Genomic DNA, 12,273 nt, shown 5'->3' with positions numbered 1-12,273 from the left:
CATCCTTTATGCCTCCATGGTGCTGTCATCAATCTAAGAACAAAGTTGATAACGTTATCCACAGAAGAAGCACTACTGCCGCGCACACCATCAGGAAACCATGCCTTGAATGTGCTGGAAGAACAAGTCACCATTCCGCCTCGATCCAGCGTCATTATTTCAGTCGGCGCTCCTAAATCACCTGACTTGGAAGGCGTCGTTGAAGGCAGTTAGCTTCTGTTGGTCACCCGAAATATTTGCGTCGCAAGAGGAATTGCAGAGCTGTGGGAAGGCAAAGCAACAATTATGCTCACGAATTTCAGCAATGAGTGCAAACATGTGAACAATGGAACAACGGTCGCATACATCGAAGAAATTGTGGAAGCCACCAGTGCTCTCTCCCTCGCCGATTTTGCGGAACCTGCTCAGAGAAACCAAGCCCCTCCCTCAGCTTTCGACGTTAATCCCAGCCTTCCAAACCATAAGCAAGAACAGCTCAAGAGCCTGCTTCTGCAATACGAAGATTGCTTTTTGTCGTCGTCAAAATTCGGCAGACCCCAATGACGAAACATCGCATCATAACCGAGGAAAATGCCAGACCACTCCGTCAGGGTCCGTACTGGGTTTTGACACTAGAACGCGAGGCCGTAAAAACACAAGTTGATGAAATGCTACGAGACGACATCATCCAGCCGTCCAAGAGTCCATGGGCGTCCCCCGTGGTGTTAGTGAAGAAAAAGGATGGAACCCTACGTTTCTGCGTCGATTATCGCCGCCTGAACAAAATCACAAAAAAGGACGTGTGTCCTTTCCCACGAATAGACGACGCACTGGATCGGCCCCATAAAGCCAAGTACTTTTCGTCAATGGATCTTAAAACTGGCTATTGGCAAATCGAAGTCTATGAAAGAGATCGAGAGAAGACTGCGTTTATAACACCGGACGGCCTCTTCGAGTTTAAGATAATGCCCTTCGGTCTTTGCTTAGCGCCTGCAACTTTTCAACTCGTTATAGATACAGTCCTGACAGGATTGAAGTGGCAGACTTGCCTTGTGTACTTGGACGACGTCGTAATTTTCTCGAGTTTCAATGAGCATCTTCGACACCTTGAAGCTGTACTTCAAGCCATCAAGATGTCCGGACTCACACTGAAGCCAGAAAAGTGCAGACTTGCGTACGAGGAGCTCTTGTTTCTGGGGCACGTGATTAGCAAGTCTGGAGTTCTTCCCGATCCATGAAAAACAGCCGTCATCGCCGACTTCCCGCCGCCCGCAGACAAGAAGGCGGTGCGCCGATTTCTGGGCCTGTGCCCCTATTATAGGCGGTTCGTGAAAAACTTTGCCCGCATCGCCGATCCACTCAGTAACCATACCAAGGCCGACGTGGAGTTCCAAGTGGGAAACGCCGCAGAAACATGCTTTCCACGAGCTTAAACATCACCTCCAGACACCTCCGTTAATTGCCCATTTCGACGAATTCGCCGAGACAGAAATACACACTAACGCAAGCAGTGTAGGTCTCGGCGCCGTTCTTGTGCAGAGGGCTGACCGACTTGAAAGGGTCATTAGTTACGCCAGCCAATCGCTATCCAAAGCAGAAGCCAATTATTCCACAACAAAAAAGGAGTGCCTCGCCATCATCTGGGCTACGTCGAAATTTCGCCACTATCTCTACGGCAGGCCCTTCAAAGTTGTGGCTCTCGGCAATATGCAACTGATTTCACTCGCCTGCCACTAATGCTGTATTTTTTTTTATTCCTTAGTTAAAGATAGCTGGGACGCCCGGTATTTTGCAATTTTTGATTTTCGATTTAGAGATAAATGAAAAGAAACTTCCTTCTACGCTTCGTACACAACCAGTAATTAAATGCCTCTACTGATAAACACCTTTAGTTGATACAGCTTGCACACACTACTTTTTTCTTGGAGAAAGGAAAGGGGGTGCAGATTAGATGGGGAAGGTCTGATTGAACCAGCTCTTGTGAACACAAGGAAACACACTTTAAAAAACTGTACAAGGCTTTTGTCGTCTGCGTATATAACAACATACATACATGATCAACTGTACCATGAAGTAGCTTATATCCGATTAGCACCTACCTCAGCCCAACTTCTAACCTACGGCACCATAGTCGGGCCGAAACTCGAATATGCATGTGCCCTGTAGGACTCATAAAAACATAACCACATTACCATACTTAAATCAGTACAGAGCCATGCAGTATATATTATTTTTTGGACAATTCCTACAACTCTAGCTCATCGAAACTCAAATCCCAAGCAAACTTTCTTAGCCTTGCATCACACTGTCAAGTCGCCAGCCTTTCTCTCCTTTCACAAGTTCTTTCACAAATCACCCTAAGCCGATCTCATTGTTCCCGCACCCACCCATTGCCCCTCAAGCCAAACCAACCACTAAAAGACCGTATACCCCTTTCAAGCTCATACTGTCTCCCATGCATCCTCCTTCTTCAACATAAGATCAAGGGACTGGAATGACCTTTCCATTACAGCAGTGCTTCATCTGGCCTAGCCATCTTCAAACCCATCATAGAAGAAAGTAGATATGCCCACCCTTCATGTGAAACTTCTTCCTTTAGGGGCCTTTGAGGTATTATAAATAAATAAAAAATATTTAACTCAAATGCCACAAACGAATGCCATAAAAAATTTTTAAGAGTGCAAATATTTTTCAGCCTTTATAACAACACAAGATACTTAATTTCAGTTTTATGCGTGTATTTAAGCAAAGAAGTAACGACACTCATCTTTTTTTTTTAGTTACTTCTTTCTATAATTTTTTGCAACAAGCTACATGCCCCTGCAGGGCTTCTTCAGCTAAAAGTTGCTCAACACTAACTTGAAGTGGGTGAGGTGCTAGGTATGTTCTTCCAACTGCCTCTTGGACACGCTCACGTAGAAACTTTGCATTGTTGTGTAAGTCCAGGAAGCGACGACAGTCACAAGGCAACAGGTATGCACGAGGTGCGCCATCACACAGCCAAAGGGCCAATGCACGGCCAATTCCGCCAGCCATTTGCGTCTGTGCGCCGTTGGTACCAACAGCAAGAAAGAGACGTTCCACCTGCATGCACAACCAATACAGGTGACATCACTTTCAGTGATGTCCTAGTAATCTCAAATAAATTAAAGTGGCCCTGCAACACTCTTTCAAGTAGCTACGAAATGGACTCCTTAAAAAAGCTTATTGCTTCACGAGTTCAGCACCGCAAAAATTTTTATAACCCGTCTCGTATGAGCGGAGTTACAAAGATTTGTCACATGCTGCAATTGCATTAATGCTCTCTTTTCTTGTTCCAACAAAAGTGCTGAACGCTAAGCAGGGAGAGATAACATGGGGAAAAAAAATACGTCATGCGCACCTCGTGACCATGAGCACCTTTTCTCTCTTTTTTTTTTTTTCTTCGAATATGCGACTTTTCAGTGCAATCGTGCGCACATGCATGGACAAGTCGTGGCCTCATGCGGGGACCCTTGTAACGACCGAGCACGCCATGCTCAAATCGGCCAGTGGCTGTGACGAGTGATTTTTGAGCTTGTATTGTCATTTGTTGAGAAAAGAGTAAGCAATGTGTAGCTGACTTTGAGAATTTGTTGTGAACTCCAGGTCACGTGCTGCAATAGAATATTAGGCTCGCATGTTCTCGGGAGGCTAACTACCCATTGGCAGTGTTTTCTGCCCTTGCTAAAAAAGTGTTGCAGGGCCCCTTTGAGCCATACTTACTCATTAACGGCAGCTGGTTATAACAAAAAGAAAGAGGAGAATGAAGAATGGATACTTTGTTTTCATGCCTTGCTATTTCTTAGTATTATAATCCTATGCTGCTCCTAAACAATGAATAATCAAGTTAAACTACAAATGCTGCTGAATGTAATCTATATTCACAGGTACTTGTTACTCAAGTTAAAAATGTATAGTAGTGTATAAGAAACTTCTGAGCTTGCATTTATTATTTATTTCTCTTTGTTCTTTCATTAGGTGAATGTCCAAGCTTTTAACCTCTAAAAAAATACTGAGAAGTGCCAGAGTGCTCTCCATAATTTACTATATATAACTTGCTTACACAACAAGCAAGCTTCAGTTTGAGCACTCAAGATGTGGACATGTAATGAGATCATCAATTTTTACTATCACCGGGGCGCTTCAACAATGCAAAAACAGCTAAAAGTAATGTGCGTAGTGATTTTGGCTGTTTTGCTGAGTAGTATCATTATTCCTAGCCTTACCATAACACAATATCAGCAAATTTCATTTTAAATTTTGTTAAATTGATATATAAATGACATCACATCTGGCATTTAAGGACCAACTTTTTTATTAATAACTTATGGGGTTTTAAGAGTCAAAACCATGATATGATTATGAGGCATGCTGTAGTGATGAGACTCTGGATTAATTCTGACCACCTGGGGTTCTTTAAAGGGCAACTTCAACATCATGTTAAAATGCCATATATGTTTATTTGCAAATCTTCATGCTTGCCATGTGCCATCATTATAGATAAGATGCAAGAAGATGCAAGATGTATGCCACAGTATACACTACTTTGAAAATAAGTTTCAGTACTTTCTATGTGAACACACAGTGCTAGCAACTAAGAACATGATGGTGTCCACAAGCCATCCTAACTAGCTTTAAGTGCAGTTCTGCTTTCACAGTCATTAGTCACCTTCTATCCTATCAGTAAATAAGGCCAACTTTGGCCATGCATCAGCATAACTGTATATGCTGCACATTTTTAATATCCACTAAGACTGCACACTGCTAAAACATGAACAATCAGACATTTCAGATTTACCATAACATTCAGCCACAACCCATATCTGTCAAATGCAATTCCAGTAAAGAAGGAAAGATCACAGGTTGATTCTAACCTATCTTTTTTTCACCCCCACGTCCCCATCACTTTCCCACTACTAACCAATGATGACTCCAGCCAGGCTTTCAGGGCCTCCAAGGTTAATGCAAATAAAATGAAATGGAAGCATGATGTTTCATGTGCCAAAATATAACTATTGTGTTTGCCCAAAAGACTATATTCAACTGTTTGTAATTGAACATTAAGTTAATCTCACCTTAGAAAAGTTCTGACTATATATCCATGTGGGCCCAATGGTAATTACAAATAGGGGCGCTTGAATAGTGAAATTTTTAATGGGTTTAAAAGCTTTGATATCCCTAAGCAACTCGGGCAAGATTCTAATCTATCTTTATTTCACCCCCACGTCCCCATCACTTTTCCACTACCAACCAATGATGACTCAAGCCAGGCTTTCAGGGCCTCCAAGGTTAATGCAAATAAAATGAAATGGAAGCATGATGTTTCATGTGCCAAAATATAACTTTATTTTGTTTGCCCAAAAGACTATATTCAACTGTTTGTAATTGAACATTAAGTTAATCTCACCTTAGAAAAGTTCCGACTATATATCCATGTGGGCCCAATGGTAATTAGAAATAAGGGCGCTTGAATAGTGAAATTTTTCAATGGGTTTAAAAGCTTTGATATCCCTAAGCAACTCAGGCTAGGAGAGATGGCACAATGGAGGCTCTGGACAATTTTAACCACCTTCTTTAAACACGCACTAAAAATGGCAAAATATAAGGAGCATTCCACTTCCTTCAAAATGTAACCATTGCACTCAGTATCGAACCTGCACATTTTTGGGTTATACCCAAGCACTCTAACTTGTAGACCACGAAGTGGCTGAAAGTTTATAACTGAACTGACCTTTAACACTATATTCTAAAGGCTGCAGAATAGTGAATTCAATATCCTTTTTTTTTTTTCATTTCTGAATAAGGTGAATCATTATTTGCCCTGTATTCTTTTTTTCATGAAGTTTGTGCACAATACTTGATGAAGAATTGAAATGCCCCCGCAACTTGATGTGTGATCAATCAGGAAAAGATGTCAATGAACTACACCTGCTTTCAGGAGTGGTACACACTGAAAACGACATTAACAAATAGAGAACAGCATTCATGATACATATGATTATATTCATTATGAGCTACTATTAGTGAGCTGCTATGAAGTGGAACCCCAGACAAAAAAAAATGAGAAAGGTTTTGCTCTTCCAGCACAACATATCTTTCACTTCTAGTCAAATGTTTCGTTCTGATGGTTATCCAAGTGCCTTTTAATGGAAAAAAGAAAAATATTTTTGAAGCAAAGGCATTGGTACACCGCGATTAAGCAAGATGCATTAGGAACCAGAACGATTTGTGCAGTTCCGTTGCCCAGCTAAACTAAGTCTTAAATACCTTTACAGAATGTAGCCTAACACCAAATGAGCATTTGAACTTCAACCCAAGAGCTCACTGAAAATTGAAATACTACATAATGCAAGTAAGAAATCTTTACAGAAAGAATGCTATATACGTATAACCAAATAACAGAACACAATAAATTTGATGTAACTGTACCTTTAACTAAACAAAACGTTCTCACCTCTGAAGTTTCCCCCAAAATACAATGATTGTCAGGTGTAAAGGTCTCTGGGGCAGTAACCAACTCAGCAAGCTCCAAGTGCTGCAGTCTTGGAAACCGGTGCTGGAACTGACTATAGATGCTTTCTGAAAGATAGAGGATGGGACTTTGTCTGTGACAAAAACATTCACATTTATGCAAATGGCCGCTCTAATTTTATAATTAACTACAAATCTTTATATTAGTCATTGCATGCTTTAGTATCCACACGTGTCTTTTTGTCATTGTGTCTCGTAGTTTTTGTAGTTTTGTTCAAAGCGAGTTGATCACATTTAACGACTAGCCAGTCCATTGGCAAATTTTGCTTCAGTATGAACACAAATAGCAATCTAAAGGCAGGAACAGATATCAGTGAAGCTCCTGCTGCAACTCTTGTTTGGCAATAAATTTGAGGACTATATCTATTTAGTCATATGATAGCTTAAGCAAGATAGATTTTTTTTGTCTAAAAAACAACAATACTGCTGGCATCATCATTCAGCACATTGAGGGTGTCAGCAAACAATTAAGAAACAGAAAAGGATGACACAACTCGAGTTAGTCATGTCGTGGCTAAGGAACGGCTCAGCTTAAGCTTTATGCACCTCACTTGCTGTCGCACTGCCTCCGAAATCTGCCTACCTTTGAATGGTCAAAAAGGTCAATTGATGACATCATCATGATGTCACAAATTTTGGTGATCTGTTATGTCATTTTGATGCAATATGATGGCATCTTTATGTAATATCATTGCTCGCTTAATGGACGTCATGTGGACTTCTTTCAGTTCGTGGACAAACGTAAACTGACACAGACAAATGCAGATGGATGCAGCAGGTCAGTTAAACCTGCTTATAATGAACCTCCATATAACAAAGTTTTTCTATTCCTTGCCATTGCTCCATAGAAGCGCATGTATTTGCGACCTCTGTGTAACAATGTAACAGCGGGAGATAACCTTGATATAACGAATTTTCCCCACAGACAGCCTAGAAATCTTGCTTCGCATTTTGGCATTTTGGTACAAGCATGCACCTTCCGCAGTTTCCCTGCTGCCAACGAAGCGTGAAGCGGCAGTGGCATGCACGGTGCACCAGTCGAGAGTGAGTGCTCGTTATTGCGCGCGGAGGAACACGGGGCGGGCAGGCGAGCCTGCACACCCCACGAGCCGGCGTTGCCACCGTCCTCGCCGCCACGGGTGAATGCGCGGGTGCGCATGCCCCCCCTCATTCCAAACTAAAAAAAATAAAAGAAAACTACTTTTGCACGTTGGCAGTGCCATGCTTCTAGTTAGCATCACATATGTGAGGCTGCACTGCATATGGAGGGTGCTTTATCGAATAGTCTATTGCGGAGTTCTTGTCTGTGTCCATGTCGTTCGCTCTTTGTTTTCGACGCCGTGCGCGTGCGCATAGCGTCACTGCGTGCGCATGCTGTGGCCTCCGACGACGTTAAGGTTTGCTTCTTTCTTTTTTTATTGCAATAGCAACTACATGGACAGTCTCAGCTGGTTTTTTTTGCCGTCGCCACTGCCGTCATTCCCGTATATGTATCCGTATCTCAAGAAAGAATCGATAACTCAAAAAAGAAAAAAAAAAAGCCGCCCACGCTTGGCACTCAGCTCGTCACGATGTGCCGACGCGGGCTTACTTTCCTCGTGAATGGGGGGGGGGGGGGGGATGTGCTAGAAGCTAGTGCACGCGCACTTATGCTTTAATGGAAAGAATCGCGCACCTTCGATTTTGACCAGAACGATTGCATTCAGTTGCCGGGCGCACAAAGATCACTTTGCTTTCTGTACAGGCATCGTTTGCGAAAAGAGTGCACTTTTCAAACACAGAGAAATAACAACTGTGGCACTCATTATTTCGCACTCATATCTGTACCTGTGATTACGTTTCATGCCTTGTTTTTTGTTAAACAGCACGTTAAGTGCCGACCGGTAAACGTCAGTTCGCTCTCATCCAGTGTATGTTCTCTTCATGCGTAAATGGTGCGTGAGCAATGCGCTGCACATTTCTATCTGCTTGCCATTCTCAGTGTTATATTCCAAGTTGTTGCTGTCAAATTGCTTTGCCCTTGCGGCGAAACTGTGACTTTTCTTTTCCTAATTTCGGACAACCGTGTCGTCACCACCGAGGGGATGTCAGATTAGGCGCTCATGGAACTCTCCGAGACCGTGGTGATGACAGATCTTTGGAGGTCGACTCGTCAAGCGCTTGCATTTTGCGCCACGCCGCAAGTTCGCAGGCTGGTAGCTTTCGCAATTAGCTGATTAGTTCTGGCAACACGACAGCGCGTTGAATTCGATGCAATGAACGCGATAGCAAAAAATTGTAATGTTATAAGAAGTTAGGCTGGCAGCCAACTCTTTTGGATTCAATATTGCGCAACTCCTACAAAACGCTGGTGTCAGCAAATACGGCCGCTCCAGGGAGAGGTGCTCTTTTCACACAGTCCCTTCGGGTTGAAACCGCACTGATACTCGCCAAGATAGCAATCGTACCAGTGATCACAACCCCCCTTAAAATCCAAGTTCATTATTGCTACTTGAGCGATTCCCCCCCCCCCCCCCCCCACCTCCCCGCGTTGTTTCAGGCTCGTTCAAGACGGATGGTTTACTTCCTGTTTGAGCATTCAACGGCAGTTCTGATACGCAAGAGATGTTACCTTATGCACTTTCCCGGCGATAGGGATGGGCCGACTCATTTCATTTCTGCTTCAGCAGTGCCCACGCGCTTTTACCCGGTCGTGAAGGCTACGATGCGCAGGGGCATGCTATCGATTTGTGCTTGTTACAAAACATGACAGCGACGGCAAAAACCCCCCGAGAGTGTCCATATAAATGCTATCGCAGTAACAATGCAGTTTTTTACTGTAAAATAAGTGTTTTAGGTTAGCTCTGCCTTCAGTCTCCCTTTTGTTTAATTTGCGCATTTATATTCCGAATTTTCGTACCAAACCTGCATATAACGAATTCCCCTTTATAACAAACTTTTCTGGGAATTCATCAATTTCGTTATACATAGATTTAACTGTATTTACAGCTCCACTGTCAATGTTTATAAAAATGAGCTGAAAATTAGTGTACTTTTCACAAGCACTTATGACACTAGAACTGCAGAATAATTAGTTAACAATTTTTAGGTTATACGGCTTGACAACTAAAAAGTAGAAATTGCAAACTCTTGTCCCCAATGTCTCAAACAAACTTTGAGAGTCACTATACTTGAAAGAGAGGTATGCAAGGCTCCAAATTAGTATCTTCAGGCCCCTGGGGTTCTTTAACATGCACTTAAACTATGGTATGCATAAGCTTTCCTTGATAGAAAAAAGTGGTGCATTAAGTTTAAAAATACACAAAAGTGTGTCACTGTCATAAAATATAAGATAATCATTAAGTTTTATTGGTATTTACCAAATCAGAATTCACCAATGCGGCTGGAGGTGGCTCGACCATTAGAAAACGCAATGCATTAAACAAACTTGTAGGAATATGTATGATGAGTCTTTTAGTCTTGTGTCATTAACTGTATTATGTTAAGGGCAAGTAATCAAATTAAAGAAAAAAGGAAACAAAATATTCAATATTGTTTTACAAGTTTCTAGCTGTTTCTCAGAGATCACAGATAAAATAAACTACTGGATGTCGACAGCACTTCTAGTGCACAAATTTTTTCAAGGCAAAAAAAGTTGTAGGCCATGTGTAAGTGGTCAAACAGCTTACAACTCATAGCAAGAGTTACAGACACAAAGAGTAGTATACCGCATCAGTCATTGCAATAGTTTATTCTCTGCCAGGTACTACATTTCCATCTTTCAAGGAAGGTCTTCGTGTATTTCTGCAATGCAGCATTTCAGTAAACATGTAGTTCATATCAACTCTTCCCCAATTTTCAGTGAACCTGAGAAAAGCCAGAACTTACGAAATTGAGCATAGTCTGGTGGTAGGCGCACGAATTCAAAACGGTCAGGGACGTCATAATGGAAGACTGGCTTAGCAGTCTCCTCAAATCCACCAAGCAGGAAGCCATCACCAAAGGTTCTACAGTAGACACGACCATCATAGTCCCACACAACTGTAGGTAGAAAGGAGACAATAACAAATATAAAATCTAAGCTGAATAGAACTGAAGGAACCCTAAGCTGCAAAAGTTCTACCCTGTTACAGTCATACAAATAAAAACCCAAGAAAAATGACCAATTTATTTTTAATTCATAGAGCATAAGCTCACCTCTGCATAAACCTGCACTGGTTATAGTCTTTTCCAACAAAAATTCTCCTCACCTGGAAGGCAACCACTCGGTTGGTCCAGAGCCTTAGTGATGGCAAATGAATGCTTGGCAGCATGAATTGGAACCATAAATTTTGGTTGACTTGTTTGTCCAAGTTCTCTAGACCACTAGAAACATGCATAAAAACAATGCCAAGCACCGTACATTATAGCAAGTGCAGCAGAGACATACTTCATGAAAATATAGGCCTTGGATTGCTGTCTAATCTTTGATATTTAATTGTAGTAAAAGCCTAAATTCCTTGAAGGTACAAAGAGGCACTAATTAAATAAATCAACCTTTAGCCTCTTCTAAAGCAGCATTTCTACTGCATTAAACAAAGCAAGAGAACTTCACGCATTCGTTTGACACAACGAAGGATCTTTTGCATACCTGAGGTACTTTTTGATCCACTGGTGCCTAACCTTTTATCATGGTACTGTCAACATGTCATATTGTGAGTGCATTTTACACGTGTTTGTGCTATCGCTAAATCCAAGAACACTTCGTTTTCTGCTTGACTAAGAATCAGTATTTTACACAAGTAATATGTGCACCCATGCAATTGCAGTATAATTCATTCTAAGCAAGCTATGCCCTAATTCTACAGAGCAGTAGAATAACAGTTGAAAAGCTGCCTTTAGTGACGCTTTTGTTACAGCATTCGAAAGAGTAGGTGCTGTGGTCTGTGGAGGCCAGCAAGACAAATCTGCCCAGATTGAGGGGCCACATTAATTGAAGTTTTCTTTGTTGCATGTGACAAAATATATGTTGCAGCCCATGATAATGCTGCTGTGTGTGCATGATTTAGTAATGCTATTAACATTCTAGACCTAACAATATAGTTTGCTACTCGATTTTCACCCTTTCTTCCCTTCAAGTATTACAAGTATTTAGAAAAAGAAACTGCACACACTTTTTAGAGAAAATATTTCTCAGTGAGCTCTTGGAAACAGCAACAGGAATAGTGGTGCACAGGGTACAAGGACAAAAGCAGCTAGCTTTTTACACATTTCTTTTCCTCAGAACACTCACTTCTGAGACAAATCATAATGAAGCAGTTAGAAGAAAATTTAACATGCAAACACTAACCATGCCACCGGCAAGGATGAAATACTCGCAGCTGATGCTTCCTAGTTCTGTTTCAGCTTGAACCACAACCCCCTGGTCGCTGACAACTCGATTCACATGGCAGTCCTCAATGTACGTTGCTCCTGAAGCCACAACCAGCATCAGCCAGATTAATTTCAACCACATCAGGCTTTTGAGCATGCACTGAAATCTAAATGGGTGCTTTTGCATTCTGGCCTCATTGGAATCAAATGGATTTGCATGCACAATGAATCACTGTGGCAGGTGTAGAAACAAGCAACAGAGGAGTTAACAAAAAGTCTTCTCTCACGAGTTCTGAAATACATGGGATCAAGCACTGCAATTTCCTTATGCTGAACATATAAACTGAGAAAAATATAGCCCACTGGTGTAATTTTATGTAGTAGATCCTTTACTGAAGCTCAATACTAAAA

At 41.7% G+C, this 12,273-nt stretch overlaps 1 protein-coding gene across 1 annotated transcript in view; it reads right to left on the bottom strand.

Moving 5' to 3' along the window:
* LOC119187465 (pyruvate dehydrogenase phosphatase regulatory subunit, mitochondrial) overlaps nucleotides 1-12,273 on the bottom strand; it is an 81,258-nt gene that overhangs the window by 41,971 nt on the left and 27,014 nt on the right. Inside the window, exons 7-11 of the mRNA XM_037435574.2 lie at nucleotides 11,840-11,961; nucleotides 10,761-10,875; nucleotides 10,399-10,551; nucleotides 6,455-6,579; nucleotides 2,839-3,063 (exon numbers count right to left, since the gene is read on the bottom strand). Coding sequence (XP_037291471.1) covers nucleotides 2,839-3,063; nucleotides 6,455-6,579; nucleotides 10,399-10,551; nucleotides 10,761-10,875; nucleotides 11,840-11,961 — 740 coding nt within the window. The remainder of the gene's footprint in view (nucleotides 1-2,838; nucleotides 3,064-6,454; nucleotides 6,580-10,398; nucleotides 10,552-10,760; nucleotides 10,876-11,839; nucleotides 11,962-12,273) is intronic.

Source organism: Rhipicephalus microplus, chromosome X, assembly GCF_043290135.1.
Source record: "Rhipicephalus microplus isolate Deutch F79 chromosome X, USDA_Rmic, whole genome shotgun sequence".
Classification (NCBI taxonomy): domain Eukaryota; kingdom Metazoa; phylum Arthropoda; class Arachnida; order Ixodida; family Ixodidae; genus Rhipicephalus; species Rhipicephalus microplus.
Note: the sequence above shows the minus strand (reverse complement) of the source record. Positions and strands in the feature narration are given on the sequence as shown.